Here is a 21,852-nt window from a genome sequence, read left to right as displayed (position 1 = left end):
AGAAGGTACATTAGAATAATCAACATAATTATTTTAAAATTTGTAAAGAAATAAGTGAATGAGCTACAAGGAAGTAAAAGACACATACAGATGACTATTTGAAGATTTTTCAGTGCTAAAGGGAAAAAGATAATAGCTTGCGTAACAGGAAAGTTTTGGGAAGAGGGAGGGAATGTATATGAGAAGCCTTTCTTCACTAGATTAAAACAGTTCTCCTTGGCATAGATGTCATAAATTCTGATTATTTATTTAATTTTGTAATCTTTCAATAGTCTCAGAAAAAAACTCAAACATTTCCTTGAATTACAACAGGAAATAATAGTTACAAATCAGCCCATTAGTATAGAGAGAATGCTGCCACTGGGGTGGATACTTCTTCAAGTGCTGATGCTTTCAATATCTTTTTTTGACTTGTCCTAATTCAAGCTTGTATTCTTCACGCTATCACTCTTAATCATCATTCATAGACATACCATTCAACATAATAGTGCCAGGTTAATAAAAAGCTGTATTTTAACAGCACTTCCAACTTCTGAAACTATGTAGACTGGGCAGTAAGAGCTGGATGGTTTTTCTAGAAATTGCTTTAAATACTGTTATTTTTAAGGAACATATCTGTGGTAAGCAGAATGGTTCCCCTAAAGATGTCTATGTCCTAACCCCCAGAACCTGTGAATATGTTACATTACATGGTAAGGGGGAATTAACATTACAGATGTAATTAAGATTGTTGTTCTGGTAACTTTGATTAGCCTTGATTATCCAAGAGGGCTCCTTTAATTAAAGATCCTTTAAATCTGGAAGAAAGAGGCATGAGTCAGAATGACGTGATGATGCCTTTTTCCTTCCCTTCACCTGTGCATTAAAACTGCAAGGATTCCCTTGACCTTCCAACTACTGAAACCCAAAGGTCATTCCTCTTCCTCCTTGAATTTCAGCAGCATGTATCTCTAACTTTGATGTATCTCTAACTTTGAACTCTGACTGATAAACTTCTTAATCGTTCCTTTTCCTTCCTGCCCTTTACAGAGCTTCTGAGTGTTACAGATAGGTGTCTGGTGTCTCAAAATGTTGATACTCTCATCTTGGGGTAGCCAGTGAGGACTGAGCCCTGGAGCTGGTTACTTAAGCTCCCATCAGTGTCTGTCCCTTCTTGAACCCCAAGTACATGGGCAAACATCTTTTAAAAATGAATGACATTAAAATGTTGAAAGTACTGCCCCCTAAAGACATGCTTTCTCCAGTTTTAATCCGTTATCTCTTCTCTTCTCTTCCCTGTCCTCTAAGGACTACTTCAACTTGAACATGCTTAAAAAATCACTAGAGGTACTTATTAAAATTACAGATTTCTGAGACATACACCTGGAATTTTGATTCAGTATACACTAAGCATGGCCCATTAATCTCCATTTTAGCAAGCATTCAATCTATTCAACAATATTGTCAGGAATCTGCATTCAATTTCTTCTTGTTTTAATGCAAACTGTCTCCTTTATTTAACAAATACTTAATGAACACATATATAAAAGGCACAGTTCCAGGTAGTGGGGATAAAGCCCTGAACTTTGGAGGTCTAAAGCTAATTTTCAATGTCCTATTGGCCAAGAAGTTGACATACTTTCCAAAGTACTCAGAATATAAATTACAAATAATGATAAAGCTATGATTAAATATTTGCCTTTTTACATTCTAGTAACTCGAAACCTTATTATATTTCCACATTTTTTCCTTAGTCAGCTTTTCCTTTTCATGTCTCTATTTCTATTAAAGGCACAACCATTATACTCCAAGTCATTCAGGTTCAAAACTTCAGGTATGAGCTATTTGGGGTTTTTAATCTGTCCTGTGCTAGCTCCAAGGAATGGAAAAATGGTGAAAAAACAATTCCATTGAAAGAATAGGGGAAGAGATAGCGCTCTAGAGTTCAGTCTCTTTCCATCAAGAAAAGTTGAGGATGGTTTACTTCTGAATTACCACTGCTTCTTGTATCTTATTATTTCCTTCCTGGATTCTAACATCTAGTAATTTGTACACAAATTAGTATCTTACGTCTAAATTCATTTCATACTCAAACTTAAACAATGGCTTGCTTGGGTATATAAATCTCCATTATTTTCTCTCAGTATTTTGATAATATTGCTCCATCATCCTCCTACATCTAGTGTAGCTAAACAGAAGTCTGATGACAATCTGGTTCTCATTCTTTCTAAGACATCTACTCTCTGGATGCTTTATGGTTATTTTGTTTATATATATTTAAATGTATCAAAATTGCATTTTCATGCGCCAAGTGTAGATTAAAAAAAATTATCCCAACAACCACCAAATTGCCCTTTTTTCTTTCTTTCTTTTTTTTTTTTTTTTTTTTTTGAGACGAAGTTTCACTCTTGCTGCTCAGGCTGGAGTACAATGGCACAATCTTGGCTCACTGCAAACTCCGCCTCCCAGGTTTAAGCAATTCTCCTGCCTCAGCCTCCCTAGTAGCTGGGATTACAGGCATCTGCCACCATGCCATACAAATTTTTTTTGTATTTTTAGTAGAGATGGGTTTTACTATGTTGGCCTGGCTGGTCTCTAACTCTTGACCTTAGGCAATCCACCCACCTCAGCATCCCAAAGTGTTGGGATTACAGGCATGAGCCACCACGCCTGGCTTAAATTGCTTTTTTCAATCTGAGTTCCAAAACAGTTCAGTCTTTCATTAATTCTAGAAATTGTTCTTAAATTACTTCCTTGGGTATTTACTATTACCTTGTTTCTATCTGTTTGCCTTCCTTGTCAAACTTTTCTTAAAGCATATTTTTCTCATCCTCTGTGATTCTGTGTTGAATGTTGGAAGAAATACCTTGGCTCAATTTCCAAGCTTATTAATTTACTCGTTGCTTGTGAACATTCTGCTTAACTCATTTGCTAAACAAATTTAATTTTCTGTATCTCTGGTTCTTCGTTAAATGGCTGCACTACCCTCTGACATCTCTAAAGATAATATCGTCTCCCAACTCTGAAGATATGTCTTAGTTAATTTTTGTGTTGTTATAGAGGAATACCTGAGGCTGCGTAATTTACAAAGAAAAGAGGTTTATTTGGGTCCTGGTTCTGAAGACTGAGAAGAAGCATGGAGCCAGCATCATCTTCTGATGAGAGCTTCAGGATGCTTCCACTTATGGAGGAAGGTGAAGGGGAGCCAGTATGTGCAGAGATCACATGGTAAGAGTGGAAGCAAGAGAGGGTTGGAGAGGTAAAAGGCTCTTTTTAACAACCAGCTCTCTGGGGAAGCAATTAAGTGAGAACTCACTTATTACCTCACCCTAGCCCCCAGGGAAGGTATTAATCTATTAATGAAGGATCCACCCTCCCATGTCCCAAACACCTCTCATTTGCTCCCACTACCAACATTAGGGATCAGATTCCAACATGACATTTTGAGGGTCAAACATCTGAGCTACAGCAAGATCTTTTCTTTTTTCTTTTTTTCTTTTTTTTGAGGCAGAGTCTTGCTCTGTCGCCCAGGATGGAGAGCAGTGGCATGATCTCGACTCACTGCAACCTTAAACACCCAGGCTCGAGTGATCCTCCCACCTCAGCCTCCTGAGTAGCTGAAACTACAGATGTACATGACGGTGCCTGGCTAATTTTTGTATTTTTTGTAGAGATGGGTACCACTATGTTGCTTAGGCTGGTCTTGAACTCTTGGGCTCAAGCAATTCATCCATCTTGGCCTCCCAAAGAGCTGGGATTACAGGTGTGAGCCACCACACCGGGCAAGATATTTCATATATATTCACATATTTAACATTTTCAAGGTTGTTCTTTCCTTCTTTAATGTCCAAATTGCTATCTAATTTCCCTTCACTGAAGAACAACTTTAACATTTCTTGTTCTGTAGATATGATTGCAATAAATTCTCTGTTTTCTTTTACCTGAAAATATTTTATTTCATTCATAATTCTTAAAGGAAATTTTCACGAGATAAACCCAGGTTGACAGTTTTTTTTGTTTGTTTGTTTTTCTTTCTGCAGATGTTATTGCTTTATCTACTGGCCTCTTGCTTTTGGTGATAAGTCAAAGGTAATTCAAATGTTTTCGTCTTGTATCCAGTCAATGTATCATATTATCTGACTGTTTCCAAGATTGTTCTTTTTATCATTTGCTTTCAGAGGTTTGACTATGATGAACTTAAGCATGGTTTTCTTCATATTTATTCAGCTTAGGTTTACTTACACCTTCTTAATTCTTCAGAGTTTTATCTTTTACCATACTGGGTAATTTCCATTATTATTTTTCAACTAATTTTATGCCATTTCTCTCCCTCTTCTCCAATTACACCAAACATTAGACATTTCAATTATTTTCATATAGATTTCTAAAGAGTTTTCCCCCAATTTTTTTCTGGTTTTCAGATTAACTTTCATTTATCTGTCTTCAATTTTAATGACTCACCTGTCATCTCCATTTTGCTGTTAAGCCTATCCAGTGAATTTTCTCTTTCAAATATTGTATTATTCTAGACCAAGCTTGTCTAATCTGTGGCCTGTGGGTCACATGCAGCCCAGGACAGCTTTGAATACGGCCCAAGCCAAATTCATAAACTTTCTTAAAACTTTATGAGATTTTGTTTTTCAGCTCATTAGCTATCATTAGTATTAAGTGTATTTTCTGTGTGGCCCAAGACAGTTCTTCCAATGTGGTCCAGAGAAGCCAAAAGACTGGACATTCCTGTTAGACTTTCTATGGGTGGGGGGGTATATACCTAAAAAAGTATACATAAACACACACACACACACACACACACACACACACTTTCTCTTTCTCTATGGAGATTCCATATCCTTTCATTCCTTGCAAGCATATTTTCCTTTACTTCACTGGGCAAAATTATAACAACTGCTTTAAAATTCTTGTCTTTTAATTCTAACATATGGGTCTTTTTAGGATAAGTGTCTTATTTTTTAATCTGGAGAATGGGTGACATTTTCCTCTTAAGTAATTTTGGGTTGTACCCATACATTGTGGATATTATGTTGTATAGGGTCTGGATTTTGATATATTCCTCCAGAGTGGTTTTGTTTGTTTTTTTTTTTTTTTTTTTTTTTTGAGACGGAGTCTTGCTCTGTCGCCCGGGCTGGAGTGCAATGGCCGGATCTCAGCTCTCTGCAACCTCTGCCTCCCGGGTTTATGCCATTCTCCTGCCTCAGCCTCCTAAGTGACTGGGACTACAGGCGCCCGCCACCACGCCCGGCTAATTTTTTGTATTTTTTAGTAGAGACAGGGTTTCACCGTGTTAGCCAGGTTGGTCTCAATCTCCTGACCTCGTGATCCGCCCGTCTCGGCCTCCCGAAGTGCTGGGATTACAGGCTTGAGCCACCGCGCCCGGCCCAGAGTGTTGTTTTTTTTAAAGTAGGTAATTAATCTGGTTGTCCTTAAAGGTCAAATTCTGTCTCTCGTGTGGTAGCTCAAATCTCCATTTAGTTCATTTATCCTTATTAGCTGAACTGCTCTGAGTCTGTCTTATGCGTATGTGGTTAAGCCTTAGACAGAAATTTGTACAGAATTTATTCACAGTATTTGGTGCTTAATCTTCTCTGGCTTTCTCCTTTTGGGGACTCCTCTCCCTCCCTTTCCAGTGACTGTGGTTATACTGAACTCTGTCTTTGGTTGTTAGGTCAAAAAGACTTTAAAGGTCTTCAAACAGTTCTAGTCACTCTACATGTAAGAGACGGGGCCTGCCTTTAGGCTAGACTTGTAACTTTCCTTTTGTTCAACTGTTGAGACCTCTCCAGCAAGTATCTGCTTTTTGGTCATTCTCTAGTGTCTTCTCCAGTAAGTTGTTTTTGTATTTCATCCTGGGCTTATAAAGTTAACTGCAAGACAGCTGGTCCAGTTGGAGCTCTGTTGGTCACAGTAGAAATGAAAAGTCTCCTCAAGATTTTAATTACACTGTTTTCTATAATCTTCTTTTTTTCATTAACTTTGATTCCTTAAGTGTTGGTTCTTCTGTTTGGTTAGCATAGCTTCTGTCTTTCATGGTGTCAGTTTTTATAAAATGTCTGAAATAATATATTTAGAATAAAATAAATTAATGAATGTTAGGAAATGAATAAAAGTAAAGCTACTTCCATAGATATGAACTGGGGGGAGTAGCTGTATGTGTACTTGGTCCTACAGTTTGCTTCAGTATCTGAGACTTCCATTTTCCATCTCTGTCTCTCAGACCTTGCATTGCCCTTTTTTTTTTTTTAAGTAGCTTTCCTGCTTTTACATGCTTCCCAAACTCTTATATTATAAGGGCGAATAGACTTACATCTTTTTTCTATCAAATTAGCTTCTCTAGCTAATTTTCTTGTTTTTCCCTTTGTTTCTTTCCCTTTATTTTTTTTTAAACAACATTTATTGTCTCACAGTTCTGGAGGCTGGAAGTCTGAGATCAAAGTGTCAGCAGAGTTGGTTTCTCTTGAGGCCTCTTCTCTCCTTGACCTGCAGATGGTGACCATCTCCATGTGTCCTCACATTATCCTTTCTGTTGATTCCTTCATTTCTCAGATTCCCTGCAGCAAAATAGCACCGGGGGGCAATAATCTATCATCCAAAAGGGAAGTGAGGGGAAGAGTGGAGTGACTGCAAATTAGTTCTTCCCCTGTCATATACAGTCATTTTCAACTACTGCTTTAAACTAGCAACACAAAGGAGAAAAGAACATTTTGCTGCTGGAAATTACTGAGCAGACTTAAGGCCGGAAGGGAGATACAGTTGGGGGAAAGGGAAGAAGACTATAAGACGTAGATTGGCATTCCATCCATTAAATGTGTGTGTGCCTATTATTATTTGAACAAACTGTTCTCTATTAGATCCATTAGGAATAAGAAAAATAAATGTGTTCATTTTACCTTAACTTATTCTCTGATGCTCTTGCTTTCTTTATGTACATCAGAGTTTCTGACTCGTATGATTTTCCTTCTCTCTGAAGAACTTCTTTTAACATTTCTTGCAAGGTAGGTCTACTGTCAACAAATTCACCAAATTTTTGTTTGTCTGAGAAAGTCTATTTCTTCTTGACTTTTAAAGGATAATTTGGCAGGGTACAGAATTCTAGGTTAGTGAGTTTTTTTTTTTCCCCTCTCAACACTTTATATATTTCATGCCATTCTCCTCTTGCTTGCATGGTTTCTGAAGAGAAGTCAGACATAATTATTTTCTTTGCTCTTCTACAGGTTTTTCCACCGCCTCCCCCCCAGCTTCTTTCAAGATTTCTTCTTTAATTTTGATTTTCTACAGTTTAAATATGACATGCCTAGGCTTAGTTGTTTTTTGTTTGTTTTGCATTTATTCTGCTTGGTGTTCTCTAAACTTCTGAGATCTGTGGTTTGGTGTATGATATTAATTTGGCGCTAATTCTTAGTCTTCATTTCTTCAGATATTGCTCCTGTTCCTTTGTACTCTGGTACTCCCATTACACCTGTTACACCTTTCGTGGTTGCCTTACAGTTCTTGGATACTGTGGGGGTTTTTTTCAGTCTTTTTTTCTCTCTGATTTTCAGTTTTGGAAGTTTCTACTGTCATATGCCCAAGCTCAGAGATTCTCTCCTAAGCTGTTCATAGTCCACTGATAAGCCCATAAAAGGAATCCTTCATTTCTTTTACCCTTTTTTTTTGGACACAGAGTTTCCCTCTGTTGCCCAGGCTGGAGTGCAATGGCACGATCTCGGCTCACTGCAACCTCTGCCTCCTGGGTTCAAGCGATTCTCCTGCTTCAGCCTCCCGAGTAGCTGGGATTACAGGCATGCGCCACCACACCTGGCTAATTTTTGTATTTTTAGTAGAGACAGGATTTTGCCATGTTGATCAGGCTGGTCTTGAACTCCTGACCTCAGGTGATCCATCTGCCTTGGCCTCCCAAAGTGTTGGGATTACAGCCGAGAGTCACCACACACTGCACTTCTGTTACAATGTTTTTAGTCTCTAGCATTTTATTTTATTTTTACAATTTCCATTTCTCTGCTTATATCTGTTCTGGCATGTTGTCTGCTTTTCCCATTAAAGCCCTTAGCATATTAATCATAGTTTAAAAACATTCCTGGTCTGATAATTCCAATATTCCTTGCTAGAAATATGGTTTGGATACTTGTTCAGTTTCTTCAAACTGTTTTTTTTTGCCTTTTAGTATGCCTCGTAATTTTTTGTTGGAAGTAGTACATAGTTACTGGGTAAAGGGAACTGCAGTAAATAGACCTTTAGTAATGTAGTGATAAGGTGCTGGGGGAGGCAAAGTGTTCTGTAGGCATAAGATTAACTCACAGTCTTTTGCTTAGCCTGACCTTGGGTGGTAAACCTCAGCAGTATGCCTTAGTCCTCCTCCAGTGTGATCAGATGGCTGGAGGAGCTGGAGTTGGGTATTTCCCTTCCCTCAGGTAGACTGGGCTTTGGTAAAAAAGTTTCTCTTGACTGCAGGCCTTGCTAAGAAAAACAGAACGCTCTGGCATATTTAATGGTTACTTTCCATCCCCCTCTGTTCTGCTGGAAGCATGAGAAGATATTCTCCAATATTCACTGTGAGAACGTGGTAGAGCTCCTGCAGGTAAAACCCACAAAATTATGAGGGACCATGGAGTTTTTAACTCTGACACTTGTCCACTCTGAGTCTCCAGTAATTTGTCAACTACAGGTCAGGTTTTCCTACTACCCTCACACTGGTTCCTGAGGAGGTTTCTGCATCAGTTAAGTTGTGATTCTCTGGATCTGCCTATCTTCAATTATGGGGGCAGAGATTTGCCCAGTGACTTCATTTCTCTGCTAGATATAAGAAAAGTTGTTGTTTTCTCAGGTTGTTCAGTTTTTAATTTGTTACTAGCATGAAGTGGTAACCTTAAGCTTCTTACATTGAATATTATTATTATTATTATTTTGAGACAGAGTTTCATTCTGTCAGCTGGAGTGCAGTGGCATGTTCATGGCTCACTGCAGCCTTGACCTCCCAAGCTCAATCGATCCTCCCACTTCAGCCTCCTTAGCTGGGACTACAGGCATGCACAGCCATTCCTGGAAATTTTTTTTTTTTTTTTTTTGTAGAGACAGGATTTTGACATGTTGCTCACGTTGGTCTTGAACTCCTGGGCTCAAGCAATCTGCCCATTTCAGCCTCCCAAAGTGCTGGGATTACAGATGTGAGCAACTGTGCCCAGCCACATACCAGACTCTTGTAGGATTTTTAATATGAATTTTTGTCTTGAGGGGCAAAGGAAATTTAAGACTATCATTCCTAGATTTCCTACTTGTTAAAAGTTTGAGAATCACTATTCTAGCAGAATTATATGCAATGAGCACTATGAAGAAGTTGTGACAATTTAAAAATTAATTTTGATTTATAATCTCGGTGTGTACAGATCAATAGTACACACTGAGCAGCTCATGTTTTAACACACTAGAAGGCAGAAAGGGAGTTGTTATGTGTTTTCCAAAATCAAATCATGAAGAACAAAAGTTACTTTAAAATTAAGAATTCAAAATTTGGTGTATGTATCACTTTACTTTTTTTTTCCACCTCACAAAATCTTTTCTTTTTCCTTTTTTTTTTTTTTTTTAAGTTCCAGGGTACATATGCAGGATGTGCAGGTTTGTTACATAGGTGAACATGTGCCACGGTGGTTTGCTACACCTATCAACCCATCATCTAGGTATTAAGTCTAGTATGCATTAGCCATTTTTCCTAATGCTCTCCCTCCCTCTTCCCCACTCTACTTTCTATTTGAAGATACAGAGTTTCAAGTAGTTCTAAGATGCATAAATGAGTTACCTATGCAACATTTTCTAACTCCTACCTCAAAAAAACAGATTATTCTAAAGTATTTGTTACACCTTTACAGTATGTTTGAAATATTTCATAATAAATATAACTGCATGAGGTTAAAGGATTTCATACGATCTGATGTTTTAAAATAGGCATTTCAAAAGGAGGTCCTTTTGCTTAGAGCTCCAAACTCACTGGACATTTACAGCTTAGAGTATGGTTAAAGTATGCAGACTAAAATGCTTGTTTCCATTAATATACACTTACTTAAGTCAACTTTTTCTTTAGATATGTGGATGTGATTTGACTACAATGAAGAAAAGTATTTCAAGAAATACTAAATTTGTTCTTTGAATAAGGAAGTGCTAAACAGCTATTACTTTTCTACAGAAACAAAATTTAGTAAATCAATTTTTCTCATTGCATTATAATTGGGCTAAAAATTAATCAACTAAATATGGCTCATTTAAAATTTGCCCAGGTTTTTCTTTCTTTCTTATAGAGGTAGGGGAATATTTAAATGTTTACTTGAATATGCATATGTTCAGCAAATGCTAAAAATTTTATTTGAGTGACATGAACAAATGACTGCCTGTTGGAAGATGCATTAAACAAAAGTGAGCCTATAGTTTGGTGTTTGCACCTGTCTGAACCATTCAGGAATAAATCTGGCTGAGACTTCTAGTGAGTTTAATTCATGTCTACCCAGAACAGCAGATGCTTGGAGATATGGCTTTAATGTTTCTTTTGTCCAAGTTTGAATTCACTTTGATCAAAGCTAAAAAAACTTCTATGGTAGCACAGAGTTGTTTTAACATTTTTAAAATTAACCTAGGCTTTTCTTCTCAAATGAAAAATTTTAGCCCATTCATAATGTTCTCTTTTGAAAATAAACATTTCATTCTTCTAGGAAAATAAATTGGAAATAGGTTTTAAAAAGCCCATACTATACAAGCTAGTCATTTCATGTACACGAAAGAGTCTAAGGTAATAATTTGAAAATGTTGTTAAATATTTATGTGAGAAATATGCTTTGTATGTTCATAGGATGCAATATTTTGCAGACTCTAAAGTCACGCTTTAGTGAATATCTGAAGACTAGGAAAACGTTCATGGTATATGTTGCAGAAAAGCACTGAATAATTAACCATAAAGTGTGGTCCTAATTTTGGAAAATAAAAATCCACATGTGGACATCTGAAACAAAATACATCAAAATAATGGGTTGTATTATTTCTGCTACCAAACTTTCTATACTTTTCAGATTTTCCATGAGGATGTATTTTCATTTAGGTCAAGAAAAATGTACTTTTACTTACTATGATAATGACTATTACTACCTCTTTTAGAATTGCTGACACAAACCACAGCCAAACTGAATAAACTTTGGTCTCAAACATACTTTTTCTATTCTACATTATTTACCTGTAGCATATATCACGAGCTAGGAAAAATAAATTGTTGCCTACTTCCCCTTCAAAAGTGTTTATGTCTTAACTCTTAGATTGATTCCAGGTCACTTGGGAATGATTTCAACGTAGTGTATGTACGTACGTACGTGTGTTTAAGGGCTGGTAATGTCTCCCTTTAGAATAATGTTTTTAAAACTCTTTCTCTTTCTCTCTCTCTCTCTCTCACACACACAGACACACACACACTTATTCTGCCTAAGTTACACTTCTCTTTCATCTATGTAAGAATAAAGATACTTGTGCTTCTAAGTAAAAAGCATTACCTATGACATAAGGTTCTCAGATAACTGACATGGCAGGTTCATTCATTAAGGGAAATTCCTCCCTTCCATTATACATGGTAGTGGCAAAAGCTTTAGCCAGCAGATGGTTATGGTTCTCTTGATCGTAAAGAAATGTTCCCTAGTTTCAATGAGGTCTATAAGGAAAATAGACCAGAAGATCCAAGTTTTGATACTAGAAATAATGCATGTAACATTTAAAGAAGTCTCTTGAGGGTAGGGGCCAAGACATCTAAAAATTTAAACGAGAACCCACAGGGTTGGGCCTATAGTAGAAACTGAAGAAATACTTAAAGAATGAATTACATTTCTATTAAGCAATTCTATTTTTCCATTGTCTTGAAGTTCAAAGTGTTGTGTTGGTGTGGCAGAAGCCTTTGATATCAAAAGAATTGTGGAAATGATTATGCTCCCCTGATATTTTATAAATATTTCGCTCCTTTTACGTGGATATTTACAATATTAATTGGCACAAGTAGGCATTATCTTGTGGGTACATGCTACTGTACAGCATTTTTGACCAAGCAACCATGTCCTAATCATGTTGTGTTCCCTGGCTCCTAATTCAGTGGTGTTTACCTCATGAACCAAAGAATGCCCCAAATGAATAGTATACCTTAGTAATCCTTTCAGCTCAAGGCTTACAGTGTCATTCTTTCAAATATGATCTTATAATTTGCAAAGTTCATTTATAAGAAATTTATATATTAAAATATTCCTAAGAACAATTACAGTAGGTAATTTCACAGTAGGTATTCAGGGTCTTAGAATAAAGTGGGACCTTGAAAAATCAGTAACTTAAATTTTAGCTGAGTATTCTCAAGCTACTTTTATTAACAATATGTTTAGAATGAGAGGTATACGTGGCAGAATATTAACTAGTCAAGTTGTGACAATTTCGCGAAGACTCTACCTCAGACTGTATGTCTGAAACAAATATTTAAGTATTTAAGTAGTAACCTTGAATACTGTTTCCAAAAGCTTAACAAGGTGGTTTTATTTCCTACAATGAGAATGTTTTCCATCAATAAAAAAGTTAATCCACATCTTGTACACAGAATACATTCACTTTGAACTCCACCAGTGGATAGGACAAAGCAATGTCCTTTAATAAATCCAACTACTTCCAAGTATAAAATACAAATTTGTAAAAATTTTTAGAATTGAGATTATACATATAAGGAGACAGAAGAAGTAACATCCTGTGAATACATGCAGTATTTTAACCAAATACTGGTCATTAGATATATGATGATCACATGGAGAGTTGAGAGGCTTAAAGAAGAGACAATAATTTATGATTAAACATTAAGGTTGGCTGGGTGCGGTGGCTCATGCCTATAATCCCAGCACTTTGGGAGGCTGAGGTGGGCGCATCACGAGATCAGGAGTTCGAGACCAGTTTGGCCAACATAGTGAAACCCCGTCTCTACTAGAAACACAAAAAATTAGCCGGGTGTGGTGGCAGGCGCCTGTAATCCCAGCTACTCGGGAGGCCGAGGCAGGAGAATCACGTGAACCTGGGAGGCAGAGGTTGCAGTGAGCCAAGATCATGCTACTGCACTCCAGCCTGGCTGACAGTGCCAGACTCCGTCTCAAAAAAAAAAAAAAAAAAAAAAAAGAATTAAGGTTGACAGATTTGCCAGCCTGCTTCTGAGCTTTCTATCTCCAATAGCTGGTAAGTGGTAACATAGTTATTCTTTGTAGACTTGCCAGATCAGAATTATATTTTTGTAGCTCAGAAGATTCAAAGTTCCTGTTTCGTACCAAATAGAAAATTCTGGACCATACTACATATTTATAAACTTTCATACTACATAATCAATGTTTTTTAGGGTATAGGATGCCAAAACCATTTAACCTCAAAATCCTCTTGTCTATACATATTTACTTAACAATATGCATATTGTTAGCAAATACAGATGTGAGAGAAAGGTAGTATTCTTGAGAAAACTGCATGCCAGGAAGTGCTAGCTTTTAACCTTTGTGTTTTTAACCAAGTAACAGATATTGTTTAAGAAAGTATATCTGAATATACTGTGATGTAAATTTCAATGAAATAACTTCAGCCTTGAGACACAATAAGATACCAAAGTTTAAAAATCCCAAGTATGGAACAAAACACCAAATTTTAAAATATCACTTTTAACATTTCCTTTTACTTTTCTGAAGAAACATTTAAGATGCACTGTTATAATAAGGTAAACATTGAAACTGAATATATTTGAATTCAAAACTACAGATTTTAATTACTTTTTACTTAAATATTTTAAGCAATTAACAATTTAACCACAGCTTCTTATCAGTCTAGTATTTAGTAATTCTATTTTTATATCAAAGAAGTATATATTTTTGGTCCATTTTTGAATAATTAGTAAATCAGTGGAGTTTGCTTATATTCAATAACCTTGATTGTGAACAATATAAGCAACTCTAATGGACTATTTAGAAAATGGTAATGTTCTGATTAGAAAATACCATTATCAACAATGCTATTTGTTGAATGCAATTGATAATTACTTTCAGCAATCAACTAAATACCAGATTGACTACAAGAAAGAGAATAAAGGACACCAACTCACCATTAAACAATATTTACTCTTTTCTATGACCTGACACAATGTTAGCAACAGCGATAATATTTATATAAAAGAGAGTGGGCATGGGCTATGTGTTTCACATCTCTATGTTCCTAAGGTCAGTGGATGATTCATTAACGAGTTTGTCACCTTTATGAATTCTTTATGTTTGACTTAAGAAATGGATACTCATTTTGTTTGGGAGTTGAGGTAAAAGGTGGGGGGGATCAAATAGATTACCTGAAATAAACATAAACTCACATTCTTTTTCTCCCTTATCCCCAAAAGTGTGTTAAATATAATTCATTGTGGAGAAAAGAAATTGTTAAGTGTGAATCAATTTTATAAAGTCAACTGTAATATGGTGATAATGAAAGATGGTAGTCTGTAAGCAGAGTTCTGGCCACTGTTTTGGATATTTAAAAGGTCTATGCAGAAGCTTTGTGATGAATAAAGGAGATTAGGCTTAAAAAAAGTTAACTGCAACAATTTTACCTTAAATTTTTATGATATGGCTCCCTGCATTTGAAAAAGGCTTTAGATAGTGATAATTGAAAGAGTAACTGATGGTCCTTTCCATCCTAAGCATGGAGGAAGAGTTCTTCTGTATGCTGACTATTTGTAGTCTGTTACTATTTCTGACCCTGACTCTTGAATTCATTGCCTTTGCTAAGAAAGAATCACCCAAGAGTTTAAATTACACTTCCGCTAGACATTTTAAAGAACATATTATACTCATTACACATTCAGTTTTGTTAAGGATAGAATCCTTAACTATAACAATGAAGGATATAAAACAACTTTTGGTATAATCAAGGATATAATACAACTCAAAAATTGTCGATCATAATCTTCTTAGCTGTTACCCATTGTACGATGTCATATTTACATATGAACGACTTCAACAGCTCAGTAATCTATGGATTTGTAGTACTGTGATTCTCTTGAAAGCCAGAGCTTATATAATACAAAATAATAAAATTATGGGTTTTACAAAATAATATTCTCTGGCTCAAATATTCTTTTTTTTTTTTTTTTTTTTTTTTGAGATAGTGTTTCGCTCTTGTTGCCCAGGCTGGAATGCAATGGCGCAATCTCGACTCACTACAACCTCTGCCTCCTGGGTTCAAGTGATTCTCCTGCCTCAGCCTCTCAAGTAGTTGGGAGTTTGTGTCACCATGCCTGGCTAATTTTGTTTTTTTTTTTTCTTTTTTAGTAAAGATGGGGTTTCACCATGTTGGTCAGGCTGGTCTCGAACTATGGACCTCAGGTGATCCACCCACCTCAGCCTCCCAAAGTGCTGGGATTATAAGTGTGAGCCATCATGCCTGGCCTCTGGCTTTCCAAAGAGAAAATCACAATAATACAAAAATTTAAACTTGTTAAAATAACACTGTCCATATCCCAACAGCTCCTAAACAAGTTAACTAAAATGGCACAACAAATTTGCCTGAGTTCCTGTATGCCTTAATAAATAATCTTCAGAAAAAAAGTTATTATTTTATCTTTCTATATTAATCATTTCATTTCCCACTGTTCATTAGCTTTTTAATTATTAATGTTATTTTGCTTTAAATCAGTACTAACACATTTAAGTCAATCATTTATTTAAACAACAACATTGGCTAGGCACAGTGGTACATGCCTGTAATCCCAGCATTTTGGGAGGCTGAGGCAGGCAGATCACTTAAGCTCAAGAGTTTGAGACCAGTCTGGGTAACATGGCGAAAACTTGTCTCTACAAAAAAAATTAGCAGGGTGTGGTGGCTCCCTCCTGTGGTCCCAGCTACTTGTGAGGCTGAGGCAGAAGGATGAGCCTGGGAGGCTGCGTGAGCCCCTGCACTCTAGCCTGGGCAACAGAGTGAGACCCTGTCTCAAACAAACGAACGAACAAACACACACAAAACACCCCCCACAGATATTGTTTGAAAAATATGTGCAATAAACTGTGATTTTAAAACCTTTTAAAAAAAAATGCTCTCCAAATTGCAAACCTAGAAAATTTAAGGGATCAAAATAAACTAGACATGAATTCAAAATTCAAACTGGCAAAAAACACTTGGGCTAAAAAGTATTACAAATTTCCCCTCTTAGGGATACAACTAGACTATGTCAATATGTTTGTAACAATGGCCAAAGTTAGAATTAAGAAAAAAAACCCAAAAACCCACTACTCAAAAATAAATCATAGTGAAACTAATTTCTGGATGCCTTCCTCCTAGGGCATCACATTAATTCACTGGGAACCTTCATAAGGCAATGAATGACACTTGCTTACCTGAGGTGTTAAACTATCAGCTCCCTGTACTATTTTTAGTTTTGACAGAAAGAGGAGTCCCTTCACAAACAAGGTTAGCTCTGTAACAAAGCGAGCAAAGAAAACAGTGCACTTGGCAACGTCCAACAACTTCGAAGAGAGAGCACAACTCTCCAACTTTGTTGTGCTCTCATAGACACATTCCCCACTCACATGGAAAATGCTGTTTTAAAAACTTCCCCTTTTCAATGAACTGTCATGCTATAAAATATTACCTGCTCCTATTTGCAATTTTAAGGGGAGCTATAAAATATTCCCTGATCCCATTTGAAATTATGTGAGCATAATTCTCACATAAGTTTCACCGAGATGGTAGTTGTCACCTGCAAAGCCCTTGCAGGGGCAAAGGCCAACTCTGCACACAGGAAGCCATGGCGGACACCCAAAGTCCGGCCAAGTGGAGAGCAGCACGCACCTCGGGAGTGTGAGGGAGGGAGGCTACTAGGACTTCTTTCCACCTCCTGTTCCCAAATCCTCCTCCCCGCACCTGGGGCCCTCAACTCTTGTCTACCTCACGTCCTCAACCCTCCTCCCCCGACCTCACGCCCCCAAACCCTCCCCCCCCCCGCACTGCACACCATCAACTCTCCTCTGTCCACCAGACACCCTCAACCCTCCTACCCCTACACCTCATGCCCCCAAACCCTCCTTCCTCTGCCTTACACCCCCCAACCCTCCCCCCACTACCTCTCACTCTCACCCTCAACGCTCTTCCCCCTACCTCACGCTCTCAACCCTCCTCCCACATCACGCTCTCAAAACCTCCCCACCAACTCACGCCCTCAACCCTCCTCCCCCACCCTCTTCCCACATCTCACGCCCCCAAATCCTCCTCAGCCCCTAAATCCTCCTTGTCCACCTCACACCCTCAACCCTCCTACACCCTCCCGACACTCCCAAACCATCCCCAACCAACTCATGCCCTTAACCCTCCTTCCTGCATTTCAAGCTCTCAACCCTCCCCTGCACCTCACACTCCCAAACCCTCCCCACCAACTCACTCCCTCAACCCTCCTCCTTGCACTTCAAGCTCTCAACCCTCCCCCGCACCTCGTGCTCCCAAACCCTCCCCCACCTCACACCCTCAACCCTCCTCCCCCTACCTCACGCCTTCAACTCTCTCCCTCACCTCATGCTCCCAAACCGTCTCCCCACTTCATGCCCTCAACCCTCCTCCCCCTACCTCGCGCTCCAAAACCCTCCTCCCCCGACCTCATGCCCTCAACCCTCCCCCACACCTCATGCTCCCAAATCCTCCTCCCACCTCACACCCTCAACCCTCCTCCCCCTACCTGATGCCTTCAACTATCCCCCACACCTCAGGCTCCCAACCCTTCCCCCACCTCACGACCCAAATCCTCCTTCGTCCATCTCACGCCCTCAACCCTCCCCTCTCCACCTTACTCCCCCAAACCCTCCTCCTCCCACCTCACACTCCCAACCCTCCTCCCCCCACCTCACGCTTTCAACCCTCCTCTCCCCACCTCACGCTTTCAAACCCTCCCCCACCTCACGTGCTCAACCATTCTCCCCCCACCTCAAGCTTTCAACCCTCCTCCCCCCATCTCACGCTTTCAAACCCTTCCCCCGCCTCACGCGCTCAACCCTCCTCCCCGCACCTCATGCTCCCAAACCCTTCCCTCACCTGACACCCTCAACCCTCCTCCCACACCTCACGCCCTCAAGCTCCTCCCCCCCACCTCATGCTGTCAACTCTCCTCCCCCCACCTCACGTCCCCAAACTTCCCTCTGCCCACCTCACGCGTCCAAACCCTCCTCTCTTCACCTCATGCGCCCAAATCCTTCTCTTCCCTCTCTCACATACCCCTAACTCCTCCTCTCCCTTCCCTCCCAGGGCTCTATATCCTCGTCTCCTTCAAACCGCCTCCAGAGTTACCCCGAATTCTCTCTCGTCCTCTAAAACTCGCTCTTTTCCCTTAAAATAGGTCCCCTCAAAATTCCTTAATTCCCGCGCGACCGCGGACTCCTGGCTCCCATAACTCACGAGAAGAAGGGGTCATCCTCAAAACTGCTGCTCAGCATCCTGAACATTCTGGCTCTGTCTTGGGCGGCGGCAGCCGCGGACAGATTGGAAAACCGATGTTAACTGGCCGCGGCCGCGACCGGAGCCTGCCTCCAGCACTGACGACGCCTCACTCGCTGCGCAGGCGGTGCCCGCCGGGAAAGGAGGTGCGTGACGCCGAGGTGCTTTCCCATTGGACATTGCTCTGTGACGTCACCAGGACGAGGCGGAGAGCAATGCGCGGCTGCCCTGGCAACCACAATCAACACAGTGGAGGCGAGAAGTTTGGCCTTGCGCCGGCCGGGCAGCTTTTCACCAAGGCTCCCGTGGGATGGGATAGCTTGTTCTCTGGGCTGCAGGAACCAAAACATTAGACCACCCTTTCTGTGACCTTGGGCATGCCGCCCTCGGTTCCGAGCCACAAGTCTTTTTTTCGGGGAAAATGAAAAGGGGTCAAGATTTGGACCAGATGACACCCAATGTCCCATTCAACGGTCGCATTCTGTCATCCACAGGAATTAGTCCTGTATCCGAAACATTCTCTGGTAGTCAAAAGCTGTGAACAAATAATGAGAAAAAAAATGTGCAAAACGTTTTTTAGTACAGTTAGCAAATAGTTCTTGAAGGAAATGGGATGAAGCCTATTAGATTTCAACAAACTTTTTTACCTCTTGTGAGTTTGAAGCTCAAAGCAATAATGTTTCCCAAAGTGGGAAACGCTTAAGTAATATGTAGACGTAGTATTAAAAAATAAACGAGAAAGCTGCTCTCTTTTCGGTTGTCTTTCTGTGTCTCTCTTTCAAAGATCAAGTCTCACTTTGATTCTGATATGTTTTTAACACTTCTCCAGCATTTCTTAACAGCAGGATTCAGGCACAGGCCTGCAGCAAGCAGCCGTATCCAACTAAAATTCCACTACCATGTATTTTTGTTTGCATTACATTTAGCAGGGAGCTTTCCATTTATGGCAAGGAAACTGATTTTAAATTTAAAGCAGTGCTATACATTAAGAGCTAGATTTTGCATTTTTAAGTGAAAAAGTAAGCTATCGAATAGAACAGGTGGGATTTGGATATGGTGGGGCAGGGGGTTAGGCAGAGCAGGGGAGGGGAACATCATGATAGTGGTACTCAAATTACTACGTTTTAGAAAACACTATCACGGGGACTTTCAGGAGCCTGGAGACAGATGGAGGAGAAGACAGAAGAGAGATTAAGTAAGGAGAAGAACCGTAAGAGTTTAAGAAAAGAGAAGATACATCTCGCATGTCCACCCTTAATTCAGTGGGCTCCCCAGCTTCTCTACAGGGCTGTCTTGCAGAGATAAAGGGGCATCCATAGCTCATCAGGGCCCCCTGGGATCAGGCCAGAGGGGTGGCACTTTGCCAGCATGAAGAAGTGTGCAGGGCCTGATTTGGAGGTGACAGGAGTAGTCAGGGGTTATTTTGAGAGCTGGAAATTTAATCCTTTGGACCTTTTACTCCCCACCCCCGCTTTTTAGCCAAGTTCTCTGCCAGCTTCCTTCCCCTGAGACTAGTAGCACGAGGTAGGGCAGACTTCACAGCCCAAGATGAGATGGCACAGCCCATCCAGGGAAGAGGATATTTTCTTTTCCTCTGGACTCAGAATAAAGCTCTGAGAGCATAGATACACAATTTCTAAAATTTCTAAATAAATTTCAAGGCAAACAAAATTGTTTTACAAGACCTTAAATTGTTTTCCTCTTTAAAATAGTACAAGCACAAGATGTGAAGGAGGCCATACTTAAAAAAACTTGAAATGGAGTAAGTTATGTGATAAAAGATAGTATTACAATAGTTCTGGATTAAGGCCAAGTAAATTTGTAATGTTACCCTCTAGTTTCTATGGGAATTTTTTTAGAATCATATTGTTACAAAAGCTTTAGTCCAGGCACAGATTAGTTAGGGAATTAGCTGAAGCCTGTGAAAGCAGTTTGGATCTAACGACAAATGCAAAAAAAATAGGAGGGCACAGGAGAGTTGGCACTGAAGAGACCTTGACATCATTTTCAGAACTGATGGGTAAGAGGTGGAAATGAAAGAAAGGGTGGGTCAGGAGAGAATGAATACTCCAGCATGGGAGGAATAGAGAAGCAGAACAGAACTGAGAGGAGAGGGTCCTGGACTTGGCTGTAAATATCATCATAATAGCTAATATTTATTGAATGTGTGCCAGGCACTGTTGTAGGCACTCCAAATGCATTACCTCATTGAATCCTCATTAACAGTTTTATGTAGTAGAGATGGCTTTTATCCCCATGTATAGATGATACATTCAAGACACAAAGAAGCTGAATAAATTGCCAGGGTTCACACAGCTAGTGATTGAACTGAGCTGGGTACCTGGAGCTTTCCTCGGTGAGTGCTGGGTATATGGTATGTGAGTCAGGAGTCATACTTAAAAGATGCAGGATGAAAGCTGGTAATCATTTTTCAAAATCACGCTGACAAGCTAAGCGGACCCAAACTAAAAAGTACAAAATTCAGTGGGAATATATTCAAATCACATAAATTCAATTCCACAAATATTTATTGAGTGACTACCCAATATTGGGGACTGATCTACAATCTTAGGCATCATTGAACAAAATGGACAAAAATCTCCTTCTTGGAGTTTATGTTCTTGTAAGGACAGACTCAAAACAAACAAAATAGAAAATAGTATATTGTAAGGTGATAAGTGTTAGGCAGAAAAGCTGATCAGGGTAAGGAGTATGGAGAAGTGCAACTATAAATAGCAAGTTTTGTGTATGCCTTACTAAGGGGAATTTAAGCAAAGACCCATAAGAAGGAAGTGGATGTCTAGTGGAAAAGCATTCCAGACCAGTGAAATCCTAAAGTAGCATTTGAGCATTTGCCTGGTATATATAATGTACAGTTCTACTCATATGTCTTAAAACTCACCTTCCGAGTGAGGAATGAGATGAGCGAAGTAAATTGAAAAATTGCCTAATAGTATAATAGCTCTCATTTACACTTCATATGTTCCAAGCATTGCACTAAGTGCTTTACATATGTTTTCTCATTTAACCTTTATAGCCACCATGTCTAATATTATGTTTGTCCGTATATTACATATAAAAAAGCTGGAACCCAGAGAAATTTGATAATTGAATTTTGATAATTGATTTGAAAGTTGATAATTTGATTAAATTTTAATAATTAAAATTCGATGTCAATTCAAACCCAGATTTGTCTTACCTCAAAGCCTATATTCTCACTACCATCCATACTTTGCCTCCGTATTTTAAAAATTAACTATTTATGGAGCAAATATTTGCAGTAAACACTTTTACATATATAATCTGTAACTACACTGTTGCTTAGGTTTCATTTGGAAGGACACTGACTAAGGAAATACAGAGAAAAGCATGAAACCC

General features: G+C 39.1%; 1 protein-coding gene across 1 annotated transcript in view; it reads right to left on the bottom strand.

Annotated features, from left to right (window-relative positions):
• MLF1 (myeloid leukemia factor 1) overlaps positions 1 to 21,852 on the bottom strand; it is a 919,514-nt gene that overhangs the window by 17,987 nt on the left and 879,675 nt on the right. The window contains exon 2 of the mRNA XM_050779889.1: positions 18,436 to 18,596. Coding sequence (XP_050635846.1) covers positions 18,436 to 18,482 — 47 coding nt within the window. The 5' untranslated portion in view covers positions 18,483 to 18,596. The remainder of the gene's footprint in view (positions 1 to 18,435; positions 18,597 to 21,852) is intronic.

Source organism: Macaca thibetana, chromosome 2 (assembly GCF_024542745.1).
Source record: "Macaca thibetana thibetana isolate TM-01 chromosome 2, ASM2454274v1, whole genome shotgun sequence".
Taxonomy (NCBI): Eukaryota; Metazoa; Chordata; class Mammalia; order Primates; family Cercopithecidae; genus Macaca; species Macaca thibetana.
This window is presented reverse-complemented; position numbering and strand designations above follow the sequence as displayed.